We start from the raw sequence: 17,359 nt of genomic DNA on the forward strand, positions 1-17,359 counted from the left end.
TTTTTTGGTTTGGTTTGGGTGGGATTAGCATTATGGAATTGGTTCTGCTCAGTATAGTTGAGTGTTTTTTTTGAGAGAGAGTTTTGATGATTTTTTTTGATAGATTAAATCCTGATTCTTGGATTATTTTATAACACCTACTGTCTTTTTTTGATTTTTGGAAAAAATCATAGTTTTTGGTGATATGATGTTATTTTATCTGTAAGTTTCTTTACATACACTTTTGATTGGAATGATTTGATGATTAATTGGTTTTTTTTTGGTTTTTTTTTGGTTTGGATAAAAAAGTAAACAACATGTTTTGGGAGATGTTGATGAATGGATTGGTTGTAAATGGATAAAAGAACGTCGTGATCGGATTAGATTAGGTTTGGATTGAAACTTGAAATTTGGTACAAAAATCAAATGGAGGATTGGATTGTGAAAAGTTTGAATTTAAAAACAAGTTTTGGAAAGATGGTTTTTTGCAGAAACCTGATTTGATTTGAATTGGTTTGGAGGTTTAGAAGGAAAGTTTATTTACTTAAGGAGGGTTTGAGCATTCTGGTTGGTTGGTTTGGTTTGGTTTGGTTTGTTGGATTGAAAGAGGTATGGTTTATTTAATTTGAAAACTTTTTGGAAAAAAAACTTTGTGGAGGGGGGGATTTCATTGATTGATTGATTGGATTTTTTTTTTGTAAAATCTTGTTGATTTTCTCATGTGCATTTTTATAGTTTGTGGTACGCAATTTTTGATGTTTTGATTTTGGAATTTCTAATGGTTTTAGATGTGTGTGTGGAAGAAGAAGAAGAAGATGGATTTCAAAGGGTTATAAAATATTAAAAAGAAATTTGAAAAACATGAAAAGTAATCAATCAAAATATTTATATATAAGAGATTTGGTTCAAGTTTTTATAGTATGGACAAGTTTTTGAAGGGTTATTGTCAGACTTGAGACTCTTAGGGCGTGTTCACTTAAGCAATTTCTGGTGAGAAATCACATTCTGCAAAATTTAAAGTGTCTATTTGGTGGTGCATGTTTCATTTTTGCATCAAAAAATTTACAGAATGTGATTTGTGATCAGAAATTCTTTAAGTGAACACGCCCTTAGAGCGTGTTCACTTGAGCAATTTCTGGTAAGAAATCATAGTCTGCAAAATTTAAAGTGTCTATTAGAGCACATTCACTTAAGCGCTTTCTGACCAAAAGTTGCACTCTACAAAGAGTAGAAATTGCATTCTGTGAAATGTGTTTGTTTTCTTATTTACAAGCAGTCTGTAATGTACAGAATAGCCGCGTTCAAACCTGACCCGGTTTCAAAAAACCCATTTGACCAGGTGGACTTTTTGGTGGGAAGCTGTCAAGAACTGTCAATGGATACACAAAGTTACCACCAGAAAAGCAACTGGGTAACCGGGTTTTTGTCTCAACCGGGTTAGGTTTGAATGCGGCTAATGCTCATAAAAATTGCTTTTTAAGTTGATTTCTACAATTCAATAATAGCAATTTTTTTTCAATTTCTATTCTGTCTGACTTTGGACAAGTCCTTGTCTACCATAGGCCACTATACAAAACCCATCAAACCCCATCAAAATCATCTATAGAAACCATAACCGATGGACTCCACCCTACTCCACCATTTCCCCTTTGATCACTCTCTCATGTCTTCAATCACCTCTCAACAATCACTTCTTACATCTTCAATCACCTCAAAAATGTCCAACAGTAATCAAAACAAGATTAGTGGTGCAGAAGCTACCAATTGACTATGTCTACATCACAAATTTCAAATTGATCATATATATCTTTGACATTATCAATTGTTTCAATCTATTAATATCATTAGTTTCCTATTCCTGACTCATCTCAATGTCATTCATTAACCAATCAATTGTTTCACCAATCTCTTAACAATACATGGATCTCAATCAAAGCTTTCATTTAATGTATCATTACTTTCAAGAATGAGATATCATCTATCAATATATATATATCTGAATCCCATGTGCACAAAATGTAAAAAAAATCTTTTTGATTTTCCTTTTTTTGTATCTTACTCACAGCATTCATCCTTTGATTTCTTTTGTTATATTGTTTTATTTTATGTTATTGGGATTGTTCAATGTGTATAGGCAGTTCAGAGTGTAGTGAGCTTGGGATATGCTTGCAGCTTAATGGGGCTTTCAGGAGATGTTTTATCAAGATTTTTGTGTATTTGTTGTTTTGTCCAATTTGTCTGTCCATGGCCACCATAACTTACCCCTGAAGTTGTATTTTTGGTGTGAGGCGGTGAGGCCTTAGTGTTTTTGAGGATCACCCTGACACCTGGGCTGGCGCAAAAACTCCCTACAAATCATATGAGTTCAAATTTCAATCATTATAGCCAGTCAAGCAACTTATTCCCATGGCAGTGACTATTGATGATAGGATTTTGAGGCATCAGTTTTCCTAAATGAAGTCCAAGCAGGTCCTATGATAAAAGGAGCAATGTCAAGAGAAGATGGTTTGAAATTGAATATATTGTCAAATCATATTTGGTTCTTCTGTTTGAAAGCATTAAGGATCAAGCTCACATGGATCAGATTCATCCTGTGAGAATTGATAGTTCAGACTTGAAGAATCACTAGAATCCTTGATTGATCAATAACTAAGTGATTGGAGTTCCTCAAAGTCTGAAATCAGTGTCTTATAATACTTAAGAATGAATAATTGGTCAACATCATAAATATTGTTGGAAAAAAAGGAATCATTACATTGGCGCAGATGATCATTCAGAGTCTGATCATTCAAATTTTGAGCAGAAGGATTTATCAAGTTGCAATGGGATCAAAAAAATCATAACAGGTACTTAATTAAACCACCTTGCAAAGTGAAAAAGACAATTTAGAATCATAAAAGCTGATGATGCTTGAGCAGTCTATAACAAGAGAAAAACAAAACAAGAGATGAAGAAGGGATTTTGAATCAAGAGGAATGACAAGTATTTTTACCACTTCCAATATCATCTTCATTGTCATTGGTATCAAAATTAGGCAAAGAGATTATCAGGTCCAGCTGGTAAAGCAAAAGTAGCAGGATGACCTAAAGAATATCAAACTCAAGGTATCAGTGGAATGGAAAGAATAATAAATTCAAATTCTAAATGAAGATGAACAAACTGGTTAATTGTTCTGATTCATAAAATGATAAAGATTCAGGTACATTTTGCACTGTTTGAATTTCAGTTAACCAACATTGGTCTGATGGATGCTGTCCTTGACAAGTTTCTAATATGCATAATGAACCTTCTGAACCTGGTAGAGAAGATGAACTCATGTAAATACATAAAAGAAAAAAATCATCAGAATGAGTAAAGTGGTACAGTCAACCCCATGCAGATGCATACCCGCGCAGGTGCATAACCCGTGACAATGCATAGAAAAACTCATGAATCTTGATTGTTTTTACTCCCAAATTTGACAACAGAATTGCATAACCCTTCAAAATAGGGGGTTTTGAGTTGGATGTTTTTACGTATTTTTATGCTACAGCAACTTGCCTGTTGTTGTAAAATATGCATAATTTTTCAAAAGCGGGACACCTTTTCAGGTGTCCCAAATTGAAAGTACGTCTGTTTTACAAAAATTATTTTTATGAACAACTTGTCTGAATTTCAAAAAAATATGCAAAAAAAACCAACTTGAAACCCCCTAATGCATAGCAAAAGTTGTCCCCCCAACTTATGCGTTTGCGCGGGTTTGACTGTATTTAGTGTTTGTTTACATACTTTTGTGATTTTGCTAGACAATTGATATGTGACAAACCAGCATTTTTGATTGACAACTATTACCCTTGTCTAAGATTGGATTTTTGAATAAATGTTCATTACTATCTTTGAGAAGAACATAGATGTGCCTGACGCACCGTCTCATAAATTCCGCTTGGAGGTTTTAGAGCTTCATTACATGATAATGACTGTAAAGACAAAGAGGAAAGCAATATGGTCTGCTTTAGCATTGCTTCAAATTCACCAAGCGCTCAGAATCAAGAAGGATCAAGTGGAATTGTGTTCAATTGAATTAATTTGATGTAGAGGAGAATTTAAGACAGGCCCGTTATTAGAGGTGAATTGAGATGAATTCAACTTTTATTGTCTCACAAGCTGAAACTGCACTGCAGTAACCGCCACACCACCATTGGATCAAGACTTTAAGTTGCTTGACCTGGCTGACCTACAAGTGAATTTCACAAATTCAAATTCACATAGCTCAGCAAGACAGTGGCCAAATTTGATAGTTCAATTTGTATGATATGTAGGGAGTTTTTGTGCATGCCTGGGCGTAATGGATGGATCATATTCCTCAGTGTAGCTCGGTGCGCTCACTGAGAAGCAGAAAACAAGATCTTCCCGGCCCAATGATTCTTAGGCGTCAAGCTCAAAATTTAAAACACAACTTTAGGGGCAAGTACCCTCCCTCATGCTAGGATATGCGGATTCAACTGGTTGAAAGGCGTCTGTCAAGGCATTGAGGGACTTTGTGAAGTTGGAATCAGCATGAGGCATCTTGAATCACATTGTGATTATAATGTGCACTATTGAGAGCAAGACTTGAAACAGTACAAACTCCACACATAATGTTGTGAAGTAGAAAACAAAATGGATGATTGGTTATGTCAAAGACCATCATTCAAATATTCATTCAGTCAAAGTACAGTAGATTGCTCAATCTTCCTCAACTTTGAGGGTGGACACAAATGTTGGTTATGAAAAGGGTCCATGATAACCATCTACACTGAGTCCTCTGCCGGTATACCATCTGCGAAGACTTGCACAATCAATTGATTGTGAGGCTGATTGAGCTGTCAAAGGATAATCCTCCCTAAGAGGATTGATGGTCCCATGAACTTGTTCACCTATTTAAACAGAGACTTTATGCCCCAACTCACTCCCACCAGTCTTCCACTTTGTATCCTCCCATCCAGACTGATCTTTTATGGGTCGGATCAAAACCTCTGTATGAAACTTCAAAGGGGCTGTAGGCTGAGTTGGGTCAATTGGAACAAAGAGTTTGCCCAAACCAACATTGTCTAGGACATCATCTGCCACCTGGGGAAAATTGTTAAGTTATGTTAATTTTTTTATTGCATATGAAAGCACAATGTTTGACTCACTTTCACAAAATTAGACTCATCAGATCCCGCCTGGTGGCAATATATCACAAATTTTGAGTATCCAGGATATGAAGATTTGTTTGATGGATAGTTGGTGTGTACCCACTGCCCATATCTCGTAGTGTTCATCCCAGGCGGCTCCTTTGAAAGAGAGCCCTACAGTACTTCCATTCGTTGCAAAGAAAGCGTATGGATAAGAAGGAATTGGATATGGAGCCACATCATCTTGGAGAAGTTTGTAACTTGATTCAAGGAGATAAGATTTCAGAAAGTTGCCAAGTTGGAGTCAAGTGGCAAATCAAATTACCTAGCTTTGTAGGTACCACAGACTACATTGTATTCAATTTGGTCAAAGGCCTCATCAGTTTGATTCCTCCAACCAGGGGCATGATAGCTATATTTGAAGGAAAGGCTGATTTAGTGCCAATATGTTTATATGGGTCAGTAGACCAATACAATATGAGTTCTTACCTAAATATGTTATTGCCTAGGAAACAAATCTACACTTCAGCCACTTTGTTCTGGTGGTATTGTTTTCAAACATCATCTTTCAAAAGACATACCTTCACCATGTGAATGAGGTCAAAGTCAGGCTAACACCAGCACCAGTGAAATTTGCATTAAACTCTTTGTATTTGGCAGGCAAAGAATCTATCCAAGGCAAAGGGATTACAAATGACAGATCCATTTGAGCCATTTCTGCGTGCGTGAATGGCATTATTTGACTCACAGAACCCATGTTCCCCTACAACAAATGTTCTATTGAAAGCCTCAATGTGCTCTTGGAAGCTGTGGGCGTCCAGAGCTCATCAAATATGAGTAACACACCTCGATGGATTGGACCTCCTCAAGTTCAACCCTAGCTTAACTGTTTGCAAAAGTTATGTCCCCGTCACCATCTGCAAAAAGCTTTTTCTTAGTTGCCACATTGAGATTCTGCTACTGGAGAGATGCAAATATCATGTTGAAATGGGAACGCACAGCCGTGAAAGGAACACAAGTCAACAAAAGGTGACCGCAAGGTCTCTTCTAGCCAGACTTCAGTGACATTATAGACGTGAGAGCTGGGCATAAAGATCTTTCAGCATCAGGAGCACTTTGTGACAACAACTTTTTGAATTAACTTACTAACTTCCATCCATAACAAGGGTGTTAGGAGCAAGCAATTTGATGTGTTGCGTGATATCAATTGTCCACTGAGGGATAGTGGAAGATCAACATCAATAAAATGATCACCCCATCAGGAATATCTGGTATCAGATAAAAACTACAAGAGGACAATAAACTCATACATTTGCTGGGGCTGGTCTTAAGTCTGTGGTTACAGAAACAATGTGTTATCATCAGATCAATCAACCTCAATATTGCTTCCAAATGGTGACTTAAGTCAAAGCTCAACCAATGTACCATTTGTAGTTGAATTGTCGTTGAAAATGAGCTCAGTCCAATCCATCTTGTTTCCAGTTTCAAAACACAAAAATGTATCATCAAGTCCATAAATGCGACCATTGACAGTATTCTGTTGATTTAGCGCAAAAGGTGATGATTTTCTTGAAGTCTTCACAAATAGAGAGATCTGTGAACCAATCCAATTGTTGTTGAGCTGTGGCGTAATTGGTCAAGTTATAGCAATATCTTGTACAAAGAAGATAAAAAGCAAGGTTTTGATCAGTATCTTTCTGATTGAGAGAATTGAATTGGAATATGCCCACATCAATATAATTCCCCCACCAGTCAGTCTTGCTTGTCCCAAAATCCTACATAAATCATATAAGTGTGTTGAGATTGTACAAAATGAAATACACGAAGGCTACTTACCTGGTTGATGAATGGAAATATGATTTTGATTCCTTCTTTGGCTGCTAGCGCCAAGCTGAGCCATGAAAGGAAGAGTATTAGATAGAACATGAGGAAAACAAGTGGACTTGCATCCTGAGGAATTTCATCAACCTATGCTTGATCAAATTGTTGCCACTTTGCTTCATTATAGATCCAATCTACCAATTCCGGTCTCAGTCATATGTATATGTAAGTAGAGGACTTGGTCATTGTACTGCTGGATGTATCATTTCAACCAACAATGTGAGTGTCAGAAGCCTGGATGTCCATGCCAAACTGCGTGTTTGCAACATGGAGGTTATGTGACCGTGTCACAGGGTTTGCAAAACTGAAGTTGACCTTTTGGTCAGGTATCATACCTTATCAAGTCAAGATCAATTTGGCTCACCCAGCCACAGTTTTCAGAATATCTCGGCTTTCATACATTTTTCATACCTGCTAACAATCAAGATATGTTGAGGATGGTACAAAACATGGATCTACAAGAAAAAAATCATGTTTATTGACCTTGGAGAAGAGTAGGTGTGCTAGTTTGATTTTAAAGAAATAAGTATTAGTATATCTCATTTTCTTTCAACTTTTTTAATGCCAAAGAAATGATTGTCAACTCAACTTGAAACCACCAAAATCAAATATTTTCCATCCAAGATAAAATCTACCAGAGTTTGTTGTCACATAACCAGCCAATGGTCTAGGCTGAGGTGGGGCCGTGTTAGAGTCTGGAAGGACAGGGTGGCCATTTATTTGGTGAGATTGATTGATTGTGATGATTATGTTTGTGGAGATGATAGCAAAAAATGTTACATAAGCTAAAATGTGTAAAAAAAAAATTGAGAAAAACATTTTGCAGTCAGTGATATTGAAATAATCAGGCAGTAAATTCCTGGAAACTGTCTATCAATTAATATTTATATCTGATTGCATCAACAGGTTTTTTGTGTGTGCGTTTCTTAAAACTTGCTGGGTAGAGATGTGCCAGTGCTCTATATAATCCATGTCAAGGTCAGAGATGTAAATGTTTGGCGTATTCCAAGATTGATGACTGCAGTATCAATTGTCCAGCTTGCAAGGATCTCTGGAAGAAAAAAATATTTTTCACAAGACACAACTGCACTGAGGCTAGTTCTCACTTGTCGCCGGCAGACAAATGGATTTTAGAAGGTTGTACGCTGAATCTCGAGTTCACTTCAAAAACTCACAAAGAAAAGGCATTTTCAACAACAAGTGAAGGTTAGGGAGGATCAATCACTTTGAAACACAACCCTTGTTTTTCCATTGGCTAGTGTCAGGAAGACCAAAAGAACTGCTCAAAGTCTACATGAGTGACCTGAAGCCATGTTACTCTACTGATACCAATAGGCTGTCCCCTGTCTTACCTAAGTCTTCTTCTGCTGCCCCTCATTCTTACCTGTCATTCATGTTGTGGGTGTGTCCTTTTTCTAATGGGCGCGCCCAGGCGCAAAAAATCTTGATTGGACTGGCACAGGCGCCACTGGGGCGCGCCTTTTGCCCTTCAAAAGTAGAAAAAAGGGAAAAATCTTCTATACCAGCAGAGGCCAGTATTCCAGTGCCAGTAGTTTCCAATAAGAGAATTTTAGACATTTATTGTAAGGTAGATTGCAAGAGATATCACAATGAAAGGAAGTTGACTGTGATTCTATACACATGAAACTCTTACAGTGACTTGCTTACATAGAGTTATTAGTTGCCTAGTTGATAGATTGCAATGTGAAGATTAGAAGCTCTCATAGGCTTCAAAGTTCAAGGTATTATAGAAGCGTAGATGTTACACTATGAGCATATGCTTGTACTTGGCTCATTACAGAAGATGCCTAAGAAATAGGCCATAGAGAGAGAGGAACCGCAACCAGGTTCATATTGAGCGGATTGTAAGGGAAGTGAGGGGCTGGAGATGATTTGAGTATAAGTTTGATCAGATTATATGGGTTCAAGTGAAGCTTAATGGCAAATATGATATCAGAGGTAAAATCAAAGTTTTATTCTTTATCTATACCAAATCTGGCTCGCAGCGTAGCCAGAAGCGCGGAGCGCAGCGCCAGGCATAGCTGTTTTGCTGCCTGGGAAGCTCAGACCCAGGGTGTTGCGCCTCCCGCTGACATCTGGGGCTCAAAACATTGGGGTGCTGCGCTTTCCGCTGCCATCTCAGCCTCCCTTGATTCTACGCTGACCTATGCTTACCTGCAGCTTCTGGCGCAGTCTGTACATCCCCACTCAAATCCAGCCTTTCAACCAACTAGTCATGACTTTTAGATCACATTGATGGATGAAACATTTTTGTATAAAGGTAAGTAATTTCCTCTTTGAATCCTAGCTTTCAATCTTATTGACTCGTATCAGTTGTTGATCTTAGCCTTATATCTATCTTTCTTTTAAAGAACCTTTAATTACTCAACAAGTCAATCAGCTTGGCTTGCCAGTTTTTTCTTCTCACCATCATCAATGGTTCTTGTTTCATGGTTGGCTTGATTTCTTTTCATCACTCTAACTTTGTTAAGTCGCATAATGATACAATCAACGACAAAGAAATGAATACTTCTTGACTATCTTATGTTTGATCACATACCATCTCACTTCTCACTTAACTCTAGTGATAAAAGCAAAGACAATTAGAGATGAAGTTGAGAACACGAATATATCAAGATCAATGAAATCAGGTGAAGAGTTCCCCGATTTGAGAATTGAAACTGAAAGAATAAACTTGAATTGATCAAAGACCAAGAGCTCAACCAGGTAATGTAAATTATTATAGATCAATTTGTTCAAATCCACATAACCATAAGGAATCAATGATACTAGAATGTCACCTTACCAGCCTCTTTCTCAAATGTAACATCTGATGTTATCGATCATGTAAGTTTATTACAACGATCACCTACTACAATTGGTTCATCACCATCAAAAGCTAGTGGTAGCCGTCCTCTCATTATTTATATATTATTGCCTTATTGGCTATCAATCAGTTGTGTAAGAAGAAAAGAATCTCAAATCACTTTTCAACAAGACCTTGCTTCAGAAATCTTATTACCCCATTCTTCAAATGAAAGATCTCCAATTGGATCTCCAATTGTTGAACATGAAAGTGTATCTAAAGCGTTCATTAGTTCTTCAAACCCCAATCCAAATAGTTTACTACTGTCTTATACATTTTTTCCTTTTCTTTACACTCTTTTGCATCCTTTTACAAGACCAGTTTTTCACATTTCTTTACAGTATTGTATACACCATATACCAATTAAAAAATCGCTTTTTTTTGCTTGCAGCGCTGTGAAGCGCTGCTGGACAAAAGTTCTGCTATCAGCTGCTAGTTTTTCTCAAGTTTTTTACCTTGCTACCCTTGAAGTTACCCAACCTGAGCAAGCTAGATTTGAGCTGCGCTGCCCAGAATGTGGTTGGCAGTGCTGTGTGGCGCTGCGAGCCAGAGTTGTCTATAGTTATATTCTGTGGATGGAGAAAATTCCATAGGAAGGCTTCTGAGGCTCATGGATTTGTGGCAGAGCTGGAACAAAAATACGCTCACAAATATTTATTAATACAAAAAGCAAAACAAAAATCTTCTGTCATTGGATGTTATCATCAAATATACAAGGGGTAAAAAGTATTCAAGATGTCCATATATGAAAGTTTCAAACAATGAATTTACACGTGAAGAAATCATGTGACATTAAATCGCTATAAGAATTTATCCTTGAGCCTACATCTTTATTTAAAAGTTTCATAATCAAGTCACTACCCATATAAGAAACAGATAAAGGAATAGTAGGATCCGAATGTAAGATTTGGTACTGCATAGGTTCATCGACTGAGGGACAAAATTGAGAATAATAGCCAAAGTCAGTAACGAATCATAACAGGAAAGAAGAGGATTGCAGGATAATGATAAACATACCTTGCCCAAAAGGGTGATTTCCACCAACCATTTGGCATAACATGATACCAAGCGCCCACCAGTCAACTGCTTGGGTGTACGGAACCCCCTTAAGGATTTCGGGAGCTTTGATATATGGAGTCCCACAGTCACCAGAAGCAAATCCGTCCTCAGTTTTCGTAGCCAGGCCAAAGTCCGCTAGCTTGAAACGGTAGTCTGCAGTTATAAGAATATTGTCAAGCTTGACGTCACGATGAATGATACCACGAGAGTGAATGTAATCAAGAGCACTACCTATATTCAATATAATGGATCTTGCTTTCTCCTCACTGATTTTCTCCCCCTCAATGAACTTGAAAAGATTTCCTCTTGAAGCAAATTCTTGGACAATGTAAAGATTTTCAGGATTGTAAAAATAATCAACAGCTTGAATGATGTGAGGATGATTTAATTCTTGCAAGATGACAGCTTCGTTGTGAATTGGTGCGGTTATATCTTTGTCTTCTCGATCAAGTCTTCGAACAACCTTGATTGCGCATACAGATCCACCAATTCTAGCTTTATGAACTGAACCAAAAGCACCCTGACCAATCTTTGGCAAGGCCTCAATTTCAGGGGGAAATTCAAGTTCGTCTTGTGAAGTACTTGAGCTCGTAGGTGAAGATTTGATTTCAGCAATTGGGTTGAAGGTTGAAGGATAGTTTGCAGTAAGTGAAGGAAGAGGAGAATTTGGTGCAGAGTTGTCGGAGTAATCAGGGAGCGTGAATGAATGAGTATCAATTTGAGCACTTTGTTTGAAAGGTTGAGTGTTATTCTTAGTAATTAAAGTAGTAGGAGACTTTGGTGAAGAGTCGTCGGAGTAATCAGGAAGTATGAATGAATTAGGATCTATTTGACCACCTGAAGTTGAAGGATCTTTCTTAGTAATTAAAGGAGCAGGAGAGTTTGGTGAAGATGTGTCGGGGTAATCAGGGAGCATGAATGAATTAGAATCAATTTGAGGACTTGGGTTGAAAGCTGGAGTATCTTTTTTAGTAATTAAATGAGTATGAGAATTTGGACAAGAGTTGTCGGAGTAATCAGGGAGTATGATTGAATGAGTATCTATTTGAGCACTTGAGGTGAAAGTTGAAGTATCGTTGTTAGTAATTATAGGAGTAGGTGAATTTGGTGAAGAGTCGGAGTAATCGGGGAGCATGATTAAATGATACGAGGTCGTGAAATGTAATGTGATAGTTTGTTGAAGATGGAAAGAGGTGATAAATCAAGTAAGGTTGGGAAGAGTGTTGTTCAAGTGATATGGGAGTTGAGGCTACAGTTTGCAACTAGTTAGAGGAAAACCGAAGGATTATATAGACCAAAACTAGTGCTGATCCTTCAGCTGATCAGCACAATCGAAATGCCTAAATAAATGCCTAGATAAATGGTGATCATGCATCCTTAAAATGTGAACAAAGGAAAAGACTGCGAAATTCATTCACTAAAGCTGATTCCAAATTTGATGCTAATAGTGATTTGAATTCCTTCGAACATTATCAGAAATGTGACCTGAGAATTATTCAAAATGTAAACAAAAGCAAAAGTCTTCCAAGTTGTGATTGATATTGTAAGCTGCGTCCACCGTATCCAAAAGCATTCAAGCCATCAAACATTGACTGTATATCAAAACGTTAATGTTCAACATATAGAAGAATGCAATCTGCTTGTCTGTGCGGTCAAGAATCGGTCTCAGGCGAAAAGTATCATGATGGTACACCATAAACCATGTTTTTCAACAACATATTTTATGATGAGGGATTCGTTAGGAAAAGCAGTGCTGACTAGAGGAAGGCCGAAGTGGCAGGCAATGAAGTTTTCATGCACATCACACTATTCTATCGCTTCAAAACAAAGTTGAAAGTATACCTGATTGCCGCCTTTGCGATAAAAATATTTACACAATCCACGATGAGGAATTAAAAGTTCTTTAACCCCAACAGGTGTAATCTTAAACATCTCTCTTTGAGCTAACTCATATTGAGGTGTGGAACGAAATCCGGGAGTTTGGGGTTGATTTGTAAGTGATTCTATCGCGATTTTTTATAAATTAAGATCGTCAATACCGAACAAGAGCAATGAGTCGCAGGATGGAGGTAGCTTACGTTAAAATTCTCCTTTTATGAGCGATCGATGACATCTCTGTTCTTATGCATATACACCTCATAAGTCTTGATTCCTTCGAGGTTGTTGTTGTTGGTTTCCTGATTCCAAGACATCCCTCCCGAGATGGATAGGGTAGCGTAGGTTAAGATTCTCCTTTTATGAGCGACCGATGACATCTTCTTTTGCATAAAGCTCATGATTCTTGATTCCTTTGAAGTGGTTGTTGTCGATTCCCTGATTCCAAGACATCCTTGACGAGATGGATAGATGTTAGTTATTCGCATGTTAGGTATGTCGAAGACTATCACTTCTCATGAATGACGAACTCACCGCAATCTGCCCTTCAGACAATATCCCATCCTCACGTTGCTCTTGAGAGCGCCAATCGAGGTGGGGAATTTGTTACCATATGACATCAAGTATAGAATTTAACAAAAGCATACCTACTCGGCATTCTTACGTAAAGGGGGATCAATCCCGGTTCATATCGTTGATCCGATGGATTTAACGCTTCTTAGTATTGAATTCCAAGAAGATGGTATCACTGGCTTTCAAAAGAGTGATGACTCTATAGTGAACACCGATAATCCTGAAGACTTGCCCATTGAAAACCGTCTCACAATTCACGATGACGACGACCTGACCTTGAATCTTCGATTGCACTACATGCAAGTCGTGTCATCTTCGTGCTTTATGAGAAATGCCATATGTTGATGAAATCTTACGACAGGCAATATCCCATGTCAGGAGAAGCTTGTAAAATCCAGGTTTTTGACCTTGTGTGTTTATTAGTACGTTACCTTGTCATGTTGTCCGTTTCATCAGCCACGCTCATCTCTATGTTTGGTCCACAGATATGACAGGTTTGGATTTCGCGGTCCGTTCTAAGCCCTTCATCGGCGCGGCCAAGAGCGTTGCTAGTCAGATTCTATGTGGAAGTAAGTGAATTTCCTTAGTCTTGATCACAACCTTTTCTTGACACAAATCTATTCGCAGATGCTAGCCAACGCCGCGATCCTCGCCCTTTCCTGTTCTCTCTACCTGAGAAGCACATTCTAGTGATGTTTTTTTTTGGAAAAAACACACATAAATTTTGAAGGACTGAAAGGGTAAAGTACCAAAACATTTTAGTCACTTTTTGATCAACTTGAATTCTCCTATTATTACTATTATACTAATAGGAATTCCAACTTTTACTTATGAGAACTTATCAAACCCAACAAGATCAGGTGTTTTATAAATTTCATTTATCAAAATAGAATACTATGTATTACTAATTGTATTGATCAATCTTAAAAAGGATGTTATGTATTGAATTCTTAAGTTGCAGTATAAATGTATTAAATAAAATTCATGTTGACTATTTAGCTACATAAGTTTACATAAATGGGTAAAGAAGAATTGAACTCAATTGAACATATATCACGTATAAAGAAGGTATAAAAGGATTCATTCACAAGAACAAGGTAGACATATGGTCAGAAGATTACTAAGATTGTGTTGAACTTGAGGATTATTGGTTTGATCTTGGTTGGATTGATTGGAAAATGAGTTTGAGTTTTTTTGGGGGGGAGGGGTATACAGTTGTGTTGTTCATCATTATTGAATTCATCTAGGCAAATTAAGATATTCAAATCAAAGAAAATTCAAGTAGGTGAAATCAAATTGATCTGAGCTTTATATCACTTTTATGAAATGTGAAATTCAAGTGTCTTGTTGATGAGAAACAAAGAGTCCATGGTGTTGTAAACTTACTAAATGGTTTAATAGTTTCTTCAAAGATAAAACCAAGGAAGACTCTTTTGAGTATTTTTAAGCACATTCGAATTTGTGAAAGATGATAGAATAGGTCTTTTGAGTATGATACATTCTTAGATGAAAAGTAATCGGGATTGGTTTTCAAGTCTTTGTATCTAACTTTATTGTCTTTGCAATCTTCACAATCTCACAATGAAAGCGATCTCTCAGTTTGAATCTGAGAGTGAAGGAGAAATTGAGTTAAACAGGTAACTTGATGGATCAAATCGATCAAATTCAATTCAAAAATTTGAGAATTCTAAGACCTTTACTCTTTAACTAACACGTTTGAAGGTATATTCAAAAAAAATTCTCTTGCATGTTTCATATTTACAAACTACACTTCCATACAAGAGAATGTGAAATAAATGAGTGAAAAGAAAAGAAAAAAAGAAGATTAGTTATCAGTTTGAACAGAATTTGAAGGACCAGCTTGAGGATGATGAGTTTCAGAAGCACCTGCCTCTTTTTCCGCCTTGGCTTGCTCTATCTTAGCCCTTTGAGCAGCAGTATAGTCTTTGTGTGGTCTACCTAACTTTGCCTTTCCGCCAACGATGGGATTCTTGATTCCAGTTCTCTTGGCTCTTGTTGGTCTGTGAGGATCACTTTCTGAAGTTTGACTTTCGGTGATTGACGATTCTCTTATTGAGTTTACTTTTCTCTTTTTGTTTGATTTGGAATTTTCTTCAGTCGAGGGTTTTTCAGTTGGATTGGTAAATTTGAATTGATTTGGATTATCATCAGTCAGAAGCTTTCGAAGATCATTGAGAATTTGTTCTATGACATCTGGACCGGCTCCATATGTTTTGATGATATCGAAAAGAGTTCGAGAGATTTTGACTTCCACTGCACGCTTTTCTGTGAGGTATCCTTCAACAGCCTGTCTTAAAGCATCATGAATTGAGGTTGGAACGGATGTACCAAGAAGAGGAGTTGTACCACGTAACTCACTTGGGACAGGTAGGTTGAGGTTGGATTGGTTAGTATTTGATCCAACACCGTGAAGATTTTGGCCAGAGTTACCTACTAAAGGCTCATTGGAGGGAATCCTGGATGTTGAGGCTTGTGAACCGTATGTTTGGGAGTTGAATTGGAGCGGATTGTTGACGAATTGAGTATCTGTGGGGAACCCGGTTCCTTGGTTGGACGAAAAAGATCGAGCCATCTCAGGGACTGGAGGCATTCGAGAGCTTTGCTGAGCAGGTCCACTCATTGAAGGTTGATTTGAAATCCCTCCAGAGCTTGAGGCTTGTGAACCGAGGACTTGGATATCTGCTTGAGAATATGTTCTACCTTGGGACCAAGAGCTTGGCTGAGATGTGTATGAGTTACTAAGATTTGGATGAGCTTCTCCGAAATCCGGGAAGCCAAAATCGAGATTTTCGAGTTCCTGGTGAGTATAGGTGATATCTGGAATAGATGTAGCAAGATTACTTGAAGATTGGAATCCTTGATTCGGAAACTGTGGTGGGTTGGTCAAGGGATTTGAGGAATTTGCGTGGTCAGTGGTATTCAACATATTAGATTGTTGTTGAGTACTTAAGGAATTGATGGGTAGCCCGTCCTGATCAAAATCGATGAACGCAGAGGCGAGAACGTCTAATAGAGCGTCGTCTATGTGACTCTGAGGGTTGTTGTGATGATCCATTGTGAGGGTATGAGTTGGTAGGTTTTGGACGGTATGTGTTGCTTTGGAGTGGTTTTAAGAGTTTAGATATGTGTGTATGATCGCCGGTTGATTTGATGAAATTGATATTTTCTGATGAGAAAGATAATCTGGTATGAGTCAGTTTTATAGATCTATCGTAAGTCAAAATCAGCTCGTATAGATCCTGATCTTGGCTCATTTGTCGTATCAAAATGTAGAGCTTTCAGACCAAACCGCATTCCGAACTCACACTCACAAATAAAAAGTAAATGGTATCAATAAGTGAATGCGGTAAGATGAAGGAAAGGAAAAGCATCCAGAAACGTATCGATTGAGAAATGTGAACGGCTTGCAATTGCCCTCTGTTGAATATTTTTGGAACCGTTTCAATAATTCAAGGCATGCATTTGTCAGCTGTGAATTTTTTTGGGCATTAGCATTCAAGTCCCCTATTCTAAAGCTAATGGTGTGTGCATTAGACTAATTAGGTGTTTTGGTAAAGCTCATCAGCCTGTTGAGTCTAGAGTGAGGTCGGACTCGCGGCATTTGCGTTCGTTGGTGGTTCAGCTTTTCGAAGCTTTTTCGAGAGTTTCAAGTCATCTTCTTCTAATGTCGTCGAGAAATTGTGAATATGCATGAACTTGGAAAAGTACCATGACATTTTTAGGCATTTGATTACACCGTGGTAATTATCGAGCCAATCATTCAGTCTATCGAAATCTCATTTACAGACCTAATGAGAGTATCATCGAAAGTCTATCCTAATCTCATGAATCATGTCCATCAAGTGTTCACTTTAGAGAAACGGCTGATGTGTGTTAAACAACAGTGCGCTACTGATTGAAGCCGACTGTACATAAATCGTCACGAGAAAAGCTTCCAATCAGTTGGAGTTTTTACTTTTCTCCCCAACCG

At 37.7% G+C, this 17,359-nt stretch overlaps 4 protein-coding genes across 4 annotated transcripts; all 4 read right to left on the reverse strand.

The window, feature by feature from the left end:
- Positions 1-4,722: 4,722 nt before the first annotated feature.
- MELLADRAFT_102780 (uncharacterized protein) lies at positions 4,723-7,397 on the reverse strand (the record flags this gene model as incomplete). Its single annotated transcript, XM_007405721.1, has 12 exons — positions 4,723-4,874; positions 4,908-5,067; positions 5,133-5,162; positions 5,239-5,374; positions 5,440-5,526; positions 5,702-5,783; positions 5,863-5,921; positions 6,261-6,328; positions 6,425-6,447; positions 6,540-6,708; positions 6,951-7,005; positions 7,360-7,397. The coding sequence occupies 12 exons, from the start codon at positions 7,395-7,397 to the stop codon at positions 4,723-4,725; spliced, it is 1,059 nt and encodes a 352-aa protein (XP_007405783.1).
- Positions 7,398-10,615: 3,218 nt separating this feature from the next.
- On the reverse strand, positions 10,616-12,055 carry MELLADRAFT_59941 (uncharacterized protein; the record flags this gene model as incomplete). The annotated part of the gene is made up of 2 exons (XM_007405720.1): positions 10,616-10,791; positions 11,647-12,055. The coding sequence occupies 2 exons, from the start codon at positions 12,053-12,055 to the stop codon at positions 10,616-10,618; spliced, it is 585 nt and encodes a 194-aa protein (XP_007405782.1).
- A 958-nt stretch (positions 12,056-13,013) lies between these two features.
- On the reverse strand, positions 13,014-13,415 carry MELLADRAFT_102782 (uncharacterized protein; the record flags this gene model as incomplete). The annotated part of the gene is made up of 2 exons (XM_007405719.1): positions 13,014-13,233; positions 13,330-13,415. The coding sequence occupies 2 exons, from the start codon at positions 13,413-13,415 to the stop codon at positions 13,014-13,016; spliced, it is 306 nt and encodes a 101-aa protein (XP_007405781.1).
- Positions 13,416-15,193: 1,778 nt separating this feature from the next.
- MELLADRAFT_102783 (uncharacterized protein) lies at positions 15,194-16,444 on the reverse strand (the record flags this gene model as incomplete). Its single annotated transcript, XM_007405718.1, has 1 exon — positions 15,194-16,444. The coding sequence occupies one exon, from the start codon at positions 16,442-16,444 to the stop codon at positions 15,194-15,196; it is 1,251 nt and encodes a 416-aa protein (XP_007405780.1).
- Between the last annotated feature and the right edge of the window lie 915 nt (positions 16,445-17,359).

Source organism: Melampsora larici-populina (assembly GCF_000204055.1).
Source record: "Melampsora larici-populina 98AG31 unplaced genomic scaffold MELLAscaffold_4, whole genome shotgun sequence".
Classification (NCBI taxonomy): domain Eukaryota; kingdom Fungi; phylum Basidiomycota; class Pucciniomycetes; order Pucciniales; family Melampsoraceae; genus Melampsora; species Melampsora laricis-populina.